General features: G+C 35.8%; 1 protein-coding gene across 3 annotated transcripts in view; it reads left to right on the forward strand.

Moving 5' to 3' along the window:
- Positions 1-17923, forward strand: part of LOC119796177 (cadherin-22) — a 226656-nt gene that overhangs the window by 125102 nt on the left and 83631 nt on the right. For all 3 annotated transcript variants that reach the window (XM_038304725.1, XM_038304645.1, XM_038304799.1), the window contains one exon: positions 11081-11375. In XM_038304725.1, coding sequence (XP_038160653.1) covers positions 11081-11375 — 295 coding nt within the window. The remainder of the gene's footprint in view (positions 1-11080; positions 11376-17923) is intronic.

The raw sequence follows: 17923 nt of genomic DNA on the forward strand, positions 1-17923 counted from the left end.
ATGTTTCTTGCTTTCAAACTTTTTAAACATTATTCTACACAATAATGTTAAGCAATATGTAATGCATTTTACTTGAAACAGGCATTAAATTACCATGTTTGTCCTTTTCCATACTAACATGGTCAAAATTTAGCAACCCAAATTAGTTTTTGGCAGGAAATGGAAAACTGAGACCATATAAAAAATATTTCATTTGGTAATAATTTATATATATATATATATATATATATATATATATACATATATATATATATATATATATATATATATATATATATATATATATATATATATATATATATATATATATATATATATATATATATATATATTTTTTTTTTTTTTTTTTTTTTTTTTTTTTTTGAGAAAGAGTTTTTTTTTTATTTTTTGTATAATTAATACAGATACATGTATGTGTTGCACTTCCAAAGATCAATCAAAATACAGTTTCAGCTGAAATTGTTTAAATATGAATATCTAGTTATTACGACCTCTTACCAGATATGCTCCAAAGTTTCTTTCAGTCCATGAAAATTTGCCACATCATATCGCATTACAGCACTTGACAGGAGCCTGTCATATACTAGGTCGTGACTTTAACACTGTTTAATCAGTTGCTAACTCTGGTTGCAAACAAATGGTTTCTGATCAATTTATAGTTGCTTTGTTGGCTTTTAATTTATTATATTAATTATATATTATTAAACAGAAGCGTTGTGTAAAATTACATTAACAAGACCAGGTGACCAGTGGTACCATAGTATGCATACCCGAAGTAAACAAGAAATTAATTGAGCCAAGCAAGTCAGCATTTCTCCTATTGAGGTGTTAAGAGCAAGAATATATTGTTTTATTTGAGAAATAAATATTTTGTCTTAGCAATTCACAGGATGGCATTTTTCACTGTTTAGGGAAATATCAAGATGTTTATAGGTCAATGTAAGACAGGGCTTTATGTTCTTTTTAGCCAATTTTCACCCTAAAATCTTCCTATATGGGTATATTTTTTGTGAGATCTATTTCCCATCACTGAATCATGCTGACACTTCTTTGTTTATCTTTCTTCTGCAAGATTGTTCTTCTTTCAAATTAATTATAGAAAGGCCAGTGGCTCTTGTCAAGATTTAGAACTGCTAAATGTGTTTTCCGCTTTTACATAAGTCGAATACCTGTAACAGGTTTGAAGAAATCCCAAAGCTCTAAAATGGCTGAATGAATTGATATTCTTTAGTTCTTGTAATGCTTATAAAGACATTTAAGCTAACTAGATTTTGCTTATACATATTGTTTAAGGAAAATAACCCAAGGGTTTTGCTCAGGGACCCAGGTGCAGGCTGTGGGGATTTCACTGGGTACTTGCAACCTTCTCAGAGCACAAGTGCACACTAACCACTAGGCCAACACTCACAATAAAGAGCTGACAAAGCCCCAGCATCATTCTGCCAGAGGTTTCTTCCCAATGGGGAGCTTTTCCTCTCCATTGTCGCTTCACGCTTGCTCATCATGGACAGATTCTCTCAACCTGTGTTATCCAAACTGGACTTCCATCTACCAGGTCCCTAAGTGAAGCTCTAGTATCAGCTCAGGCAGTCCACTGGATCTCCCCATAAAGCTCAGCATGCCGTCTCGCTAACCAGCAGTCTACAGACTGACTTAACTTAATTTTTCTCCACTCCACCACCAGTTTCAGGCCTGGGGGGAAGCAGCTCTATTCTTTGCTCCTGTTCATGCATATCTATCAAAATTAAGCGCTGCGTTTCCTGCCGAGGTCTGAGCACCAAAGACAAAGTAATTTATCAATACATTTCTCCTAATTGTCTTTTCTCTTCGTGTGAGTTTTTCATATTGAACTGATTAACACTAGAATGACCAGGATTTTAGGGTTTCTCCCTCCCTCTACCAGATTGAATTGTCCAACCCACTCCCTACTGCATCTCCTGAACTCTTCTGATTGTACTGTAGCTACCCTGTTGCTGCCACTCCTCCCACAGTCGGACTCAACTAGCACTTTCCAGCTTGAGATCTAAGTTTCAGCTCAAGGTAGAGAATGTGCTCTGCTGTGCTTTGCTGCAGGAAAAAAAATGAACCTTGGAGAAGATTTGCTCACAAGCAGAAACAGTGTAGACAAAAAACTGGAATCCTGGCGTTAGTTGGGGTTCATTTTTTTCATATTACCTGCTCCCCCACCATTCCAAGCTGGAGCTAGGCATCATCATCATAAAACTCATCCTCTGTTGCTTGAAAACTTTGTGTACATTGGGAATTCACCCATAAGCACACATTTTAATTCACAATCAAAATCAAAACAATCAAAAATCAATTAAACAGTTTTAAGCACTTATTCACTCAATGTTTTATTCAGAGATTTTCAGTCCATTATAAAAAATATAAATATATATAAAAGAGAACTGTTATAGTAGCTTGTATACACTGTATTTTTTCTGGTTGTTGCAGTAGTAATAAACTAAACATATATGTAGGTAGATAGATTGATATATTATCCAGATAACTATTCAACCATTAATCAATTTTAAAACTACAAAAACCAAAATCTGAATAAAACCCTTGCAATGATAAGGAAAACACCAGTGCAGTGACAAACCGTAATCGGCAGTGTAGAGGAAGAGAGTGGGTCAATAATGTTGATAATACGGAGTGGGTCTTATAACCAGAGCCAGATTCTATAACTGGAAGCTGATGTTGATTTAAAGAGTGACTATATACATTTAAAAGAAAAATATGACATCTTTATTTAGAACAGTGTGCAAAGTAATAACTGAAATTGTCAGATATTGTCCCTATATTATAACACCAAGTTATGCTGAATAATAATATTTTTTCATCTTCTTGGCAATGGACTGTAAATATCAAAATAAATCAAAAATGAGTGAATTCATTGTTGAGATTGTAAATAACAATGTTTAATTTAGAATGTACACAAAGTTTTTAAACAAAAGAGGATGAGTTGTATCATGATGGTGTTGATAGTGTTGTTCAGGTCTAGGCTGCAGCATTTTGGTGAACAGACAGAGTGAAAACTGGAACTCTACGTACAACAGGACTGCAGTTTTTATTATTTAGAAAATAGCACAGTTTTAGTCATTCACACCTTTAGTTGTATTTCATTAAACAGAGAGAGACTTTTAAACTCATCGGGATTATCCTAGTTAAATAAATGATAAATTTAAAAAAAGTAATAATAATGATTAATGCCATTTCAGAGTTGCTGTATCGTTTTTAATGAGTTGCTGAACTAATTTAGTCAAGTTAGAACTTTTCTCTTCTCCTTTATTAATAAAGTAACAACATCCAGCACTGCTATAAAAATCATAGGAAAACAGCTTCAAATAGAATGATGGTCATATCATTAACTTTGAGAAAAAGAAGGACCTGCTTGTTTTACTAATTTCATACATATTTTTACAATGCAATGACAAATGTTTCCATCTCTCTACTTGCATTCTCTGTCGTGTCTTTCACTTCTCTGGATTTCTATGATGTCATTTACATTTCTTCTTCTGTCTTCATTTCCTTTCTTTCCCACTGCTGTGGCAGTCATTTATCCATCCCTCTCATCTCGGGCTTTGTCTCTGTCTCACGTTCTATGTACTTTTCTTCTTCATAGCTGTCTCCTACTATGCCTGTCTCTGATACAGTCACCTTGTTAACACTTTAAAGCTGTTAAGATCAGAGAGCTTGACAAGCTGCAGTGAAATGTGGCAGGCCTGCCCCTGATTACACAGACTTAAATATAAGACAGCCAATTTGCTCACACTTTAAAACCCTCGATAAACTACAGATTCAGTGCATCCACTTTGCAAATGGAAAAAAAAGAAACTGCTCTACAAGTGTATTGCTTTTCTGTTCAACTACATTTCTGGGGTAGATGTCATCTAATGTTTTTCTACAAACACATCATCATCACCTTCTGGTAACATTTACCTGGCAAGAAAAAAATAAAGGGAGCACTCAAATCACACATCCTAGAACTGCATGAATGAAATATTCTCATTGAATGCTTTCTTCTGTACAAAATTGAATGTGCTGAAAACAAAATCACACCAAAATGCTGAATAAAATCAAATGCATTAACCAATGCTTGCCTGGATTTACAGTAACACACACGATCAAAGTGGAAAAACATGCAACACACTGTTCTAGCTTTAATTTACTGTCCTTAAAACAGGTCAAAATAAGGCTCAATATTGTGTGTTGTCTGTATGACCTCCTGGGCATACACATGCCTGGGCATGCTGCTAATGAGGTGGCAGATCATCTCCTGAGAGATCTCCTCTCAGACCTGGACTAAAGTATCTGCCAACTCCTGGACAGTTTTTGGTGCAACATGACGTTGGTGGATGGATTCAGACATGATGTCCCAGATGCGCTGATTCAGATTCAGGTCTGAGAAACAGGCGGGCCAGTCCAATGCTTCAATGCATTAATCTTACATGAATAGCAAACATTCTTGCCACACCTCGCATTGATGTGCCAACCTGGATGAGCTGCACTACCTGAACCACTTACGTGGGGTGTAGAGTCTCTCATGCTCCTACAAGTGAGAAAACACCACCAACAATGAAAAGTGACAAAAACATCAGTCAGAAAGCATAGGTACTGAGAAGTGGTCTACGGCCCCCACCTGCAGAACCTCCACTTTATTAAGTTTGTTTTGCTAAGTATAAAATACATTTTTAAATTTCCCCGATTCATTTGCACTACAGCAATGAGCAATTGCAAACCGTTGATTTCTGACAGGATAGATATTAGTTTTCATAGGTTGGATATTTGATATTCATATTACACGGATTCAACTAGGTGTGGCTTGCATTCTATCCTGTCCAGGCAATCTATTTGCAGTCATCTGCTCTCTGCCTTCTCCCTCCTCCTACGATGACGACGAATCCCAGCACATGCAGAGATGGAGGATGTGTGACATTATGCTCAGATTTGTAACTGTGCACTCAAGCTAATGGCACAAAAATACACCATACATGAAATAACAGTTCTGAAGCAAAACGCTATTAAGAAACAAAGTTTCATGACTTTCAGGTGTGTGAACCAGTAATAAAGAAAAAATAATAAAAAAAACACTGTCAGATCATTGTACTAGATTATAACAGATAAGAGGCATTCCTTGTAATTTAATCTTTTGGGTCAAGAAGAGGGCGATGGAAGAGAAAATTATGGCTTGCAATGGTTCTGTTATAAAATACTATATACCTATCTGCATGTTATCTGGAATATTTTATGTTTTGCAATTTTATCCAGTGGATTATGACTGTATTAATTTTAGCTCGATCTCCCACACCATCATTTTGACGGCTCTATTAGTTGCATTGCAAATTCTTCACATCTTCACGCGATTCGGCCTCAGACACCCGCACAACAACTGTGACAACAAATCCTGTCACCACAGGGCGTAGGTTTGGCATGCCCAGTGCTCTCCTATACTTCTGTGTTGCAGAGGAACTACTGCGCATGTACAACTTTTAATTAGAGTCATTGCGCAAACATTTTCGCATGCTAGGGCAGAACTAGATTAAATATTTATCTTGCACATCTTTAAAATATATATCTATATATTTAATAATTTAATCTAATGTGTTTGTTTTTATTCTTTTCATCCTTATCAAGGTCATTGGGCTGGTGGGGCGTTGCCCTAGCGCCCTCTATTGGCCAGAGCTACTGGTCAAAAATCAGTTTAGCACACACTACTAGTCAGAACCATACATTTCCCTGTGACTCTCTAGTGTAGGTGATAGCTGGCCAACATAATGATAATATCTGTGTTGTAAATTGTGAGCTAAGACCCACAATAGTGAATTTGTACCATGGACAATACTGTTGATCTTTTTTTGTTACGTGGCTGTGAGAGGTTATGAGAGTGAATGAAGAAATCATGTTAAATTTTAACTAGAGCAACCACTGAATATAATCATCACAATGTTACATCTTGCTACATCCTAAAATGATTGCATGTTGAACCCCAACCCTGCATTGTTAAGTCATCTGCATTGGGGCTTTAAAAGTGTTCACCATCTGTTCACTTAGGTGAAGCATCGTAGTTGTCTCCAAGCATCCTCTTTATGGTCATTGAGGAAAGATTGATTGATGGGTTTCATTGCTATCGTAGTATAACTGGATAGCTATCCGACCTGTGTAAAAATGTAGCCTGTGCAGAACACTTAAGGTATGACAAAGCAGAGACTGCAACCTTTTTTCAAAGAAGTCAAGCAGCTCTATACCTAATCATCTTGAGAGGAAAAAATTGTGTCTCTCTGGTGCTGGAATTAAAATGTGCAATCCTAACAGGACAAATACACAGTTGGAACAAATGGGGGTGGGAGGTCTGTGTTGCGACAGTGTGTGAAACTGAATAAAAGGCAGTGTCTTAAGCTGAATCTTAGAAAAACAAAGCTTAGCTACAGTATTTCTTTCATGGATCCCCCCAATCTAACCCTATATGTCTTTTAAGACCCAGAAGGAAAAACAATTACAAAATAGAAAATAATCAAAAAGGATACAAAGAAAACAACAATTTTTTTAGAGGATATGATTAAAAACGAAACATCTTCTGTCTAGTATATTGATTTGACCTACAGGTCTTCTAATCCTTGTAAACACAGCTTCTGTAGTGATGCTATTAAATATCTAAAATGAGGGATTATATGGAAAAGCTAAACTATAAACCTATTAGAACCAAAAAATAACTTGACAATTTTTATCAATGCAATAAGACCAATGTTACTTATTATTGATTACAAGGGGTAAAGAATGGCCAAACCTTTGCTTAATATATATATATATATATATATATATATATATATATATATATATATATATATATATAGATAGATAGATAGATAGATAGATAGATAGATAGATAGATAGATAGATAGATAGATAGATAGATAGATAGATAGATAGATAGATAGAGGGATAGATGGATATAGGAATTAGTTTTGGAGAAAGCTATGTGTTGGTTTGGGAATGAGCATGCAGAGTAGGTACTGTAAGTGGGACTGGGGAAACATGTTTACAAAAGTAGACATATTCACATTACTATTATTTCTGCAGGTTGATTGACGTTATAGGAAAATATCCCACATCTAAACGCATTCCTACAGAATGAAAAACAAAGACTGAGTTAGAGTGAATGTCTGGAGGAGAAAAAAAAAGAAATTGATGAAAGAGAAGGCTTACTTTTATTCTATATCCCTCGCAGTCTGGACCAATGAAACTTTTTTATTATCCTAACTGAAATATTGATATCTCAAAGCAGCAGTATATTTTTCTTGACTGTTCCTGTATTTCTTTTCAAGATGATTCACAATGGTGAGAAAAGGCAAAAACAGACAGACAAAAGAACGGGGGAAGAAAATTGATGAGGGAAGCAATATCAGGGTAAAGGCATGCGTTATTGTGCAGTTTTACGACAAATACTAAATGAAAATCCCTGCAAGGGTATTAGAAGTCTGTATTTAATTAAGCCCTTATAAAATATTAACTGGGAGGACAGGGCCATTTCCCTCCTCTCGTGGTTTCCTCAGTGGATTGAACCATAGTTACACTGAAAAGAGCTTTAAATTATGATTACAGATAGAAGGTGAGCAGTAGTGAGAGAAGAGCATGTCCATAGTGCCCAGTAAAGCGCCAAAGGGGACGTTAGGATGAGGGACTGATGCTTCTTATATCACACTCACTGGAATGTCTTTAAATCACATGGGGAGGAGTGATTAGTTTGATTTATAAAGGGTCGAGTGGGTTCACTTTTAAGCTCAAGTACCTCTGTTTCTTCTCCTTTTACAGTCTTTGAAATGACTTGTATTCCCTAATTTGAGAGTCACTTCCTGTCAGGAGTGCATTGTACAGAAGATTTGTAAATTATTATTAGAATAGTCGTCTTTAGGTAAAGTGAAGACAGTTGGAAAAAATGGTAAACTGACCTGAGAAGGCATTTGCATTCAGAGGAAGAGCTAAAAGAACCAATAAAAAACATTGTATTCCAGTTGATGACCATTTTTCATTCTTTTGAAAAAGATCTGGTGTTTGCAATGGTCATAAGCTAAAAAAATATATACATACAGTGGGGCAAAAAAGTATTTAGTCAGCCACCAATAGTGCAAGTTCTCCCACTCAAAAAGATGAGAGAGGCCGGTAATTTTCATCATAGATATACCTCAACTATGAGAGACAAAATGAGGAAAAAAAATCCAGAAAATCACATTGTCTGATTTCTAAAGAATTTATTTGCAAAATATGGTGGAAAATAAGTATTTGGTCAGTTACAAACAAGCAAGATTTCTGGCTCTCACAGACATGTAACTTCTTCTGTAAGAGGCTCCTCTGTCCTCCACTCGTTACCTTCATTAATGGCACCTGTTTGAACCTGTTATCAGTATAAAAGACACCTGTCCACAACCTCAAACAGTCACACTCTAAACTCCACCATGGCCAAAACTAGAGAGCTGTCAAAGGACACCCGAAACAAAATTATAGACCTGCACCAGGCTGGGAAGTCTGAATCTGCAATAGGTAAACAGCTTGGTGTGAAGAAATCAACTGTGGGATCAATTATTAGAAAATGGAAAACATACAAGACCATTGATAATCTTCCTCGATCTGGGGCTCCACGCAAGATCTCACCTCTGGGGTCAAAATGATCACAAGAACGGTGAGTAAAAATCCCAGAAGCACACGGGGGGACCTAGTGAATGACCTGCAGAGAGCTGGGACCAAAGTAACAAAGGTTACCATCAGTAACACACTACGCTGCCAGGGACTCAAATCCTGCAGTGCCAGACGTGTCCCCCTGCTTAAGCCAGTACATGTCAAGGCCCGTCTCAAGTTTGCTAGAGAGCATTTGGATGATCCAGACGATGACTGGGAGAATATCATATGGTCAGATGAAACCAAAATAGAACTTTTTGGCAAAAACTCTACTTGTCGTGTTTGGAGGAGAGAGAATGCTGAGTTGCCTGTTGTCCTGTTGTTGGCTCCAATGAAGCGCTGTCCACTGTGTATGGCATAACGTTGCAAAATGGAGTGATAGCCTTCTTCTTCCTCAGCCTGTCCATTTGCACTCTGCATACATGGCGAGTTAAAAGATTAAACATGTCACACAAATTTGTTAAATTTATAAGGTAGAATATTGGATATCAGTATTTTTTGTTCATTTGTAATCCTGTTTCACCTGACCTTTCCCCCTTGTTTTTAAATTAGCGGGGTATGAATCCAAGGATTTGACCATAGAAAATTATAAATCTATACAGAAAACACATTTATAAAACATTCAAGAGGACAAATTGATTTTTCTCTTATTAAATCATAGAATTTTACTTGGCATGATGACAGGTAAGCCGCCCCTGACCACATGTCATGGAAGTACACCAACCCTTCATGTATCAGTGAAATCTCCAGTGAAAACTGGGGAGTGTCGTTTAATAATAATGCTAATCATAACAGTAATACTTAGACTTAGACAGATTTATTTTTTCATTTTGTATATGCGAGTGTATACCAAAAGAAATTTAGTTTAAAACAGCTCTAGACAATTTCATTCTTTGAAGTGCAGCCCTGAAAACAGTAATAAATACATAAAAAATTTGTAATATAAACATACGACTGTATATTTACAGTTCTAACATTATTTTCATTTCTTTTTTTACATACATTTTACTATTTTACAATTAAAAAATTATAAAAAATAAATAAATAAATAAATAAGAATAAAAAACATCTTGCAATAGATTTTTCTTTTTTTGCATTTGCACATAATTTTGCATGTATAAAAATTGTTTAACATTACTTTTCTCTACAGAGGTAAAGGAGGTTGAGATTTATGGTGCACACAGCATCTTAGATCAAAGTGCAATTGATTGTCATATAGAAGTCTTAAATCACACAGTTGAAAGGTATACAGTATTAGATTTTCATAGATTAAAACTGGCTCTTGACAGGGCTTGTGTTACTAAAATATACTACATTTCAAATGTAAATGTCATTCCTGTTGATTGCCTTACAATTTAAGGTTTAGCAATATTGGCTAGAGATAGTCAGGCTCATCTCTACCCACAGCCTTGGTACTGTAACCCAGGATAGCAGGAGAGGCTGGACTCTAGTCTAGAGTGTCACGCAGCAATAGGCAGAGGGCCGATGTGGGTCAAGTCCCAGTAGAGTGCTGCAGCTCAAGTATGTTGGGGTTCTGGTAATGGGTGAGGGGAGAATGGAGCAGGAGATCAATAGGCGGATAGGTGAGGCTGTTGCCATATCCTGATGCTGCACAAGTCTTTTGGGGTGAAGAGTGAGCTGAGCCAAAAGGCAATAGTCTCGATTTACTGGTTGGTTTATATTCCTACCTTAGCCAATGGTCATGAACTCACTAGCATACTAAAAAAAATGAGATACAAGCAACAAGATACAGATTTTTCTGCTGGGTGAACAGCGATTACCTCAAAGATAGGGTGAGGAGCTCAGCTATCCAGGAGAGGATCAGAGTAAGGCTGCTACTGCACACTGAGATGAGTTAGCTGAGGTGAGTTGGACATGTTTGGATGCCTCCTTGTGAGGTGTTCTGTACATATCTCATTGGCCCAGGACAAGATGATGGGACTCTGAGTTTGAGGAGCTCTCTGTGAAAGGAAAGTCTCGGAGCCTTTGCTAAAGCTGCTGTCCCTGCAACCTGGTCCAGGACAAGCTTAGGGCTACTAGTATGATCGCAAGTCTGAAAATAGGATGAAACATGAAGTTTTCAGAAAATAGGCTAAGCATAAATTAATTAATAATAATTCTTAAATAAGATAAAAGTGAAGTACCAAGAAAAATAATCACGTCCACAATGCTGTTACACTGGTGTAGTATGGTTTGTTTGCACATATTAGATTGAAATAGGAAATGATAAAGGCAAACCTGTAAACTTGCACATGAAAATCTAGACCGATCTACATCATTTAATCTGCTGTTGTATTTTTATGCTGTGCTTTTTATACTACACCTTAAAATCTCATGTTTTACCCTGAAGGCTTTCTCCTGTTACAAGCTTTAATTTGCATCGCAATACATTTGTATCCATTTACAGATTCATACAGACTCAGATGAAGGCGAGGGCAATATCAAGTACACCATCTCAGGAGAGGGAGCAGGCTCCATCTTCATCATTGATGAGTTTACAGGAGACATACATGCCACTGAGAAACTCGACCGAGAAGAAAAGGCTTTTTACACACTTCGAGCTCAAGCCAGAGATCATCGCACAAATGACCCACTGGAACCAGAGTCTGAGTTTGTCATCAAGGTCCAGGACATCAATGACAGTGAGCCCCAGTTCTTGGAAGGCCCCTACATTGGCAGTGTGGCAGAACTGTCACCAATAGGTAAGCTACTAATCTTGTAGTGTACTTATTCAAGTACTCTCTGAGTGAGATATTTTAGGCTTTGAACTTAGAACTGTTTGAAGCCGTCGTCTATGACTTGTAGAGATGTTGGTTATGTAACATATAGTTAAACTGCTTTAGAGATATATAAATGGCATACTATAATGCTTTTTTCCTTTGATCAAAGAAAGCCAAAAACTGTATTTACATTAGTTTTGATGACACATTTTTTCCACAGCATCAATGAACATCAAAAGACGTGACATGTTAAAGAGTCAATTGGAATTTAAGTAAACTGTGCAAAGTCATATGGAGCTTAGCCCTTTAGCAGGTATGGAACAAAAAACAAATAGTGTGGGAGCACTGGTATTAAAAGGAAGGATAGTAAAAAAAACTTACCTGATAAGGTTTCGGGTGTATTTTCTAAAAAAAATATGTTTTATTTGGGAAAAAAAATATGATGAGCAAGCAGTGTGATGGGAGTAAACAAATCGTAGGAGAGTTGCATGGAGAAAGGCAGATGAGAATGACTTTAAACCCTATTCTAGTAAAGCTTTTGAGAATGACACTACAATACTGCTAATCTTTACAAACATGCTTTTATTGTTAGTAACCATATTAATGGAACCCCAGGGCTGCCTAAAATTCTCAGCGGAATGGAAAAGAAAGGTGAAAGAAGGGCTTCATTAGCATGGTATTAATGTCAAGAACAGCTAATGTTTAATAAACATTGCTGCCAAGTAATATCACAATACTTTGTGTGCTCAGTGTGTTGTGCTGGATGGTGTGTGTGTGTTTATATTCAGTAGAGGTGCTGTAAACGGGGGGCTCTTTTTGGTTTGAATGACGACGGAAGCGCTGCAAAATGGAATGAGTCTTACCCTATTCAAGCCTGATTGGAATTAATTCCTGCTTCCTCAGCATGATAGAAACCATGGGCATTTTTTGCATACAGTGCTCTCCAAAACTGAATGGGGTGGAGGAGTGAGTATGTGTGTTATCATGACTGAGGGAGGGAAAGGCAACAAGAGAGGACAATGAAGAAATGAAGAATTTTTCAGAACACTATATGAGCTCCCTTAAGCAGACAACAAGTCTGTCATAAAAGAGAAACATTAAGTTATTGCAGCTCTGTTAAAATAATTGAAGTCAAAGCAATTTTAATCATCATGACCCCAACTTTTCTGCAACCCTTTCTTTCACCCTGTCCTTGTTTATACGCTTACATAGGTGTGTGGTTCATGTTTTAAACATTGTTGTGCCCTATTCTCTCCAATGAGGCAACATTAGCTTCCTAATCAACAATTGTTCTGCTCTACCCATCTTTCCTTTGTTTTTTTTACTGCTAGTGCTGCTGCAAAACATTAGACAAAGCCAGCATTTGACATGTCTCTGGTATACTTACAGTTAAAACTAAAGCACACAAGAATAAAATACTAGTTTTCTATCTTACCTTTGGAGAAGGAACCCATTGTGGAAGACCAAAGGTTTGAAAATGGTGATTCAACTATGGATGGAGGTAACTCTCCATCTCTGCAGTGCTGGAAAGGATTCTTTATTATCAATGTTTTAATTTAGAAGTTGGTATTGCATTTTTTCCTAGTTGTGAACCAAGAATATTTTAGCTCTCTTAGATCCTTTTGCAGTTGCTCTGACATGTGGTTTTAGGAGAAATTCTTATCACTGTACTCTGTAATATTTACTAAGGGGTTCTATGGAGGCATAAGGTAACAAGGTTGACTTTGAAGTGCCATATGGTACCTGAGAAACAGAGCTAAGACCTGTGTCTTTTATTTGGAACAAAGTCTAGATAATTGCTGTTGCAAAATGGACTTGACTAGGTCTTTGCCTTGTCTAAAAATCTGTTGATCTTAAAAGGTTGTTACCCAGAGTTTCTGACTCAAAAGTACGGTTTAGTTACTGTACCTGTCATCAGTCATGAAGGGATATTAAAGAAACACATTATCAGTTTTAATCAACTTTAAATATATTTTTTTTAAATGTTAAGGAGAAAAATGCTAAACAATTACTTGAGTATTGAGTATTGTTTTGTTAGGGTTTATTAATACACTTACTTTACCGAGAGCACTGACACAATATCCTTGTAAATAATTCCAGCTCATCAGTTTTCTTTTCTTTTGTTTTTTTGTGTCTTTTTTTTGTTGTTTTCTTTTTGTGTTGCCAGATTATTTTTGAATTAGCATAATATAGCATGATCTATATTACTGATTTTGTTCTTTTCCTGCATGAACCGAGGATATGCTCAATGCCCTGTTGGAATCAGCAGTTTTTTGTAATGTAATTTTGAACACGGCTCCTGTGAAGTGAAGCAGGGTCGCATTTTATGCTGTGATTTGAAACAGGTTGCAAGCATTAGCCACACCGGGGATTTGCACACTGTGCTGTTTTACGGCCAACTGTATAGGCAAATTGTCTTGAAACACACAGGGCTATAATAGTAGGAAAGTAATCAGCAGTCTGCTGCCTGAGGCAGTTTCATCTTTACTTATCACTCCTGTCATGTCTCCCTGTGCCATTCTTTGTCATGGCGTCAAAAGCTTCAATTCTGCCTTTTTCTTTTTTTTGTTGAACAGATTTCTGTCTCTCTGACTATATGCTACATCAGCATTTTTTGATAAATATAAATTTTTTTTTGCACTGTTTTTCTTTTTTTTTCTGAAGGTTATGAAGATTGAGTAAATAATGTATATGAAACATGTCATAGAGATTTTTGGCATGGCAACAAAATGCTTTGAAATTTAAATGTATTTTGCAAGTCAGATTTGCCTTGCATGGTTCATTACCTAATGTGAAAAGCATACATCTGATTAACTGAAGAAAAAAGAAAATATGGTTGTGCTCCTCATGAGCTAGCTTGGTCCTACAGAACATTAATTTTAAAAGGCCTTACAGATTTTACATCTGATGTATGATTTCCATATACTCCTGTGATTGCTTCCTTTGTTTATTATATCACCAAAAAAAATATAATAAAATAAAATGATAATCCAAATGATACCGTCACTGATAAGAAATTCTCCAGTTTAAATCTTAATAGTTCTAACTACAGACTGTTATTTACCCTTTGCTACTGTATCACTTTTAGCCCAACTAATGACGTGCAGGGGCTAGGCACGCTCATTTCTTCAGTGAGATAGAGGCATTATTAATGGTTTTCTTGTCATATAAAACTAGATTTAAAAAAACAATAAAACCAAAGAATGTCAATATGTTCTTTTAATATAAAACATACAATGAAAATATGAGAAACAAAAGTTTTGTTTTCTTTATTTTGTTTTGTAAGATAATAACGGATAACGGATCCGATACCTATATCTGGTAATCTGTGGGTGAAAAGCAAGGTACACCATGGACATGTTGACAGTCTGTCATAGGGCAATAAATGCAATGAATTACTGACCATAATCAAGTTTCAGCTACCAATTCCTCAGTGGAACTTAGTAATCGCTACCTGAATAAAGAACCAAGGATAGATAGGTTCGGGAGATCTGGCTTTCACATGCATATTGTGCTATTAAGTGTTTAGATGGTTACCTGACCGGTAGTTCTCATGCATAACTCTAAATGTGCTTAAAACATGCAGGTTAAGAAAACAAAAAAATCAATCTAAAAGTACTGATAAATTATAGTCACATTGATGTGTACAACAGAATCAAATTCTTCATCTGGCTTTTCTTATTCTCCTTTTGATCAGCAGTCAATTTATCTGATCTTTCCTTGCATGGGATAGAGACAGACACACAAAGGCAAGCAGACTCAATTGCTTTTACTGAGATAAAAGTAATGCTGTCTTTTTGATAAGTGACTAGAAACAGCAGCACATTTATTCAGTTTCAGTTGTAACACATTGCCACAGTTTTTGTCCCTAAAACAGCAATGATTTTAACTATAAAACAAATTGAAGGTGTTTCCAATCAAATATGCTATCAATATCTAAACCTGATCTAGCTTCAGATCCAACACTTTTTATGTTCCACTATTTGATATGCAAACGAACACTATCAAAATGCATCAAATTCTAAGAGGAAATCTATTGATTGGTAAAGTATTACATTAATGGTAGCTCAGTAACATCCTTTTAATTCCCTGTTTCTTCTGTTTTTTTTTTTTTTACTTGAGAATATTAAACTTTAACATAAAAGTAAAGTGCAACCAAAATCTTTTCAGGTATAACCAAATTTTGATTCAGTTTGATTTAGTTTTTCAACAGTAAATACTGCAAATAGAATATTAACTTAAAATGATATATAGGCAACTGACATGGCTTCAGGTTGATTGAGCAGTGGTTGAAGTGTTTAAGAAACAGCATAGCAGTACTAACCAAATACTTGTAAATCACTAGATTGATTTTCTTCCAAAAACAATCTGTCCGTGTAATGTTGCTTCAGGGAATATGGATCTTAGGGCCTCAAGTTTAAGAAGAATCTTAAAAATAAATTTGAATTTGTCCTTTAGCTTTATTTTGATGCTTAGATGCTAATACAGTGTAATTTAAACGTAATGGATTGTTAAATTAAGGTCTAAAATTTATACATGTGCTGACATAAAGAAAAGTTAAACCCAAAGAGCAAAGTAAACTGTGGATGTATGCTGTGGATATTTTTAATCATACAAGTTGAATTAAGCACTGAAAAGAATGAGCCTGTACATGCTGGCACATTCAGTGCACAGAAACATTACTGGCAGTGGTAACCTAAAGCAAAAGCTTATATGCCGCTCACGGCCAGCTAGTATTGAAGTAATAAAGACAGGCCTTTTCCAATTTTAATTCACCATTACACCCTTTTACAACATGCATACTAAGACATCTATCTATCTATCAAGATTTTTACTTTATGTTATGTGAGCTGACTGATAAAGTAGGAAATAGTTTGTTGAATATGAAACAATTTACTGTAGTGTCTGACACTGACGTTTCCTCTTCATTAAAAAGTTGGATAAGAATGTGGGCGAGCTTTTTGGTTTAAAAAGATTCCAGTGGATAATCCTGTGATTGATGGGGTTCCTTTAGAGATGACTTAGGGCCTTTGAGTGGCAGAGATGCATCACAACATGACATCTGTGCCTTGGCCTTATCTCTCAGGTCACACTCACTGACAAGGCAAATTGTCCAATGAACAGCAGTTGCGATAAGTTAACCCTTTTCTGTATGAAATACAGAATAACTTCAATGTCCTTATTCCTTAATTTCAAAGTTTGTGTAATTTTTAATATTTAGATTTTTGTGACTATTATGTCCTGTGTACAGTTTCCTAGAGTAGCATTTAAGTTGGCATCAAAAGACCAATTACTGTTCAAACTATCAGGTTTAAAGTAGAACTTTTTCCTACTGATTTTATACAGACCATTAATGATGGGGGACTTATTAATATATTCGCAAAAGTAAAGATAATAAAGGTAGATATCCGTGCCAGGTTTCACTTGCTCAATAATATTCAATTTATTTACCATTCACAATGCAAGGATCCAACAAACAGTTTTTTTTTTTCTTTTTTTTTTTTTTTATCTTATACATCTGGTAAGATTGTATTATTTCTGTTCTACAACATAGTATGCATTTTTACTCTGTATGTTAAAAAAGAAAAGATAGCTTAGTTAAACAACAATAACATTTTACATTTATATGAAGAAATTTATCTATTTTTTTTGTGGCGGGGTATTTATTTTCTTATTGACTTTTCTATCAGATTATAACACTCACCTATGGCCATTGAATACATTTTAGGTCCTATACAAGCTGTTGAATTAGTAAGGTGCCAATGATATAGAGAGGGTGAGAAACTATCATACATAAAAAAAAAAAAAAACAAACAAACATGGATTTTCCTGGTGGGACTGTATATTCCCTCTGGTTTGAGAACACATTGGGGTCCCTCAGCATGTACTGGATGTTTTTGTCCTGGACAAAACTAACTAACAATTCGATTTGATAGAATCAGTACATAATAAATGGATGCATATTTAATTAGTAATGATGAAATCTATAGTTTGTGGTTTTGTTCACTTGATATTGAAAAAAGTAAATTTAAACTTGTTAAAGATAAAAGGCTTTATGTATAGAAGCAGTCTATGCACAAACATATGTCTTATGAATTGTTCAGTTTCAGCTGAGTGACTCCTCCCGGCGTATTACGCTCACTTCCTGTTTTGACTGCTGACCTTTGTTTTTGCTTAGCCGTTCACATTTACAAACATATGCAACTTGCATGTGATCTCTTGTGTGAACAGCATTCATACAACACAAGTGTCCCGCATGCGCAGTAGAGGACGAATGACATCACAAGCAAGCATGCTCTGTGTTTACATAAAACATGTTCTTGAAGTAAACATGGATGGTAGTGCTGTAGCACATCTAACAGTCTTTCCCAACATTAGAAAATCAATCTTTTCAAGATGGTTAAAAAAAGACTGCTCTTCACATTATCGTCCGCCATGGTTTTTTGTTTTGCTTCCAACTTCTGTTTAGCACCACGCAGAATAGTGACCTTTTTTGAGTATTAATGGCATTCAGGTTGGATGAATTCGAC

The sequence above is a fragment of the Cyprinodon tularosa genome, unplaced genomic scaffold (genome assembly GCF_016077235.1).
Source record: "Cyprinodon tularosa strain WSP-4 unplaced genomic scaffold, ASM1607723v1 ctg10, whole genome shotgun sequence".
In the NCBI taxonomy this organism is placed as follows: domain Eukaryota; kingdom Metazoa; phylum Chordata; class Actinopteri; order Cyprinodontiformes; family Cyprinodontidae; genus Cyprinodon; species Cyprinodon tularosa.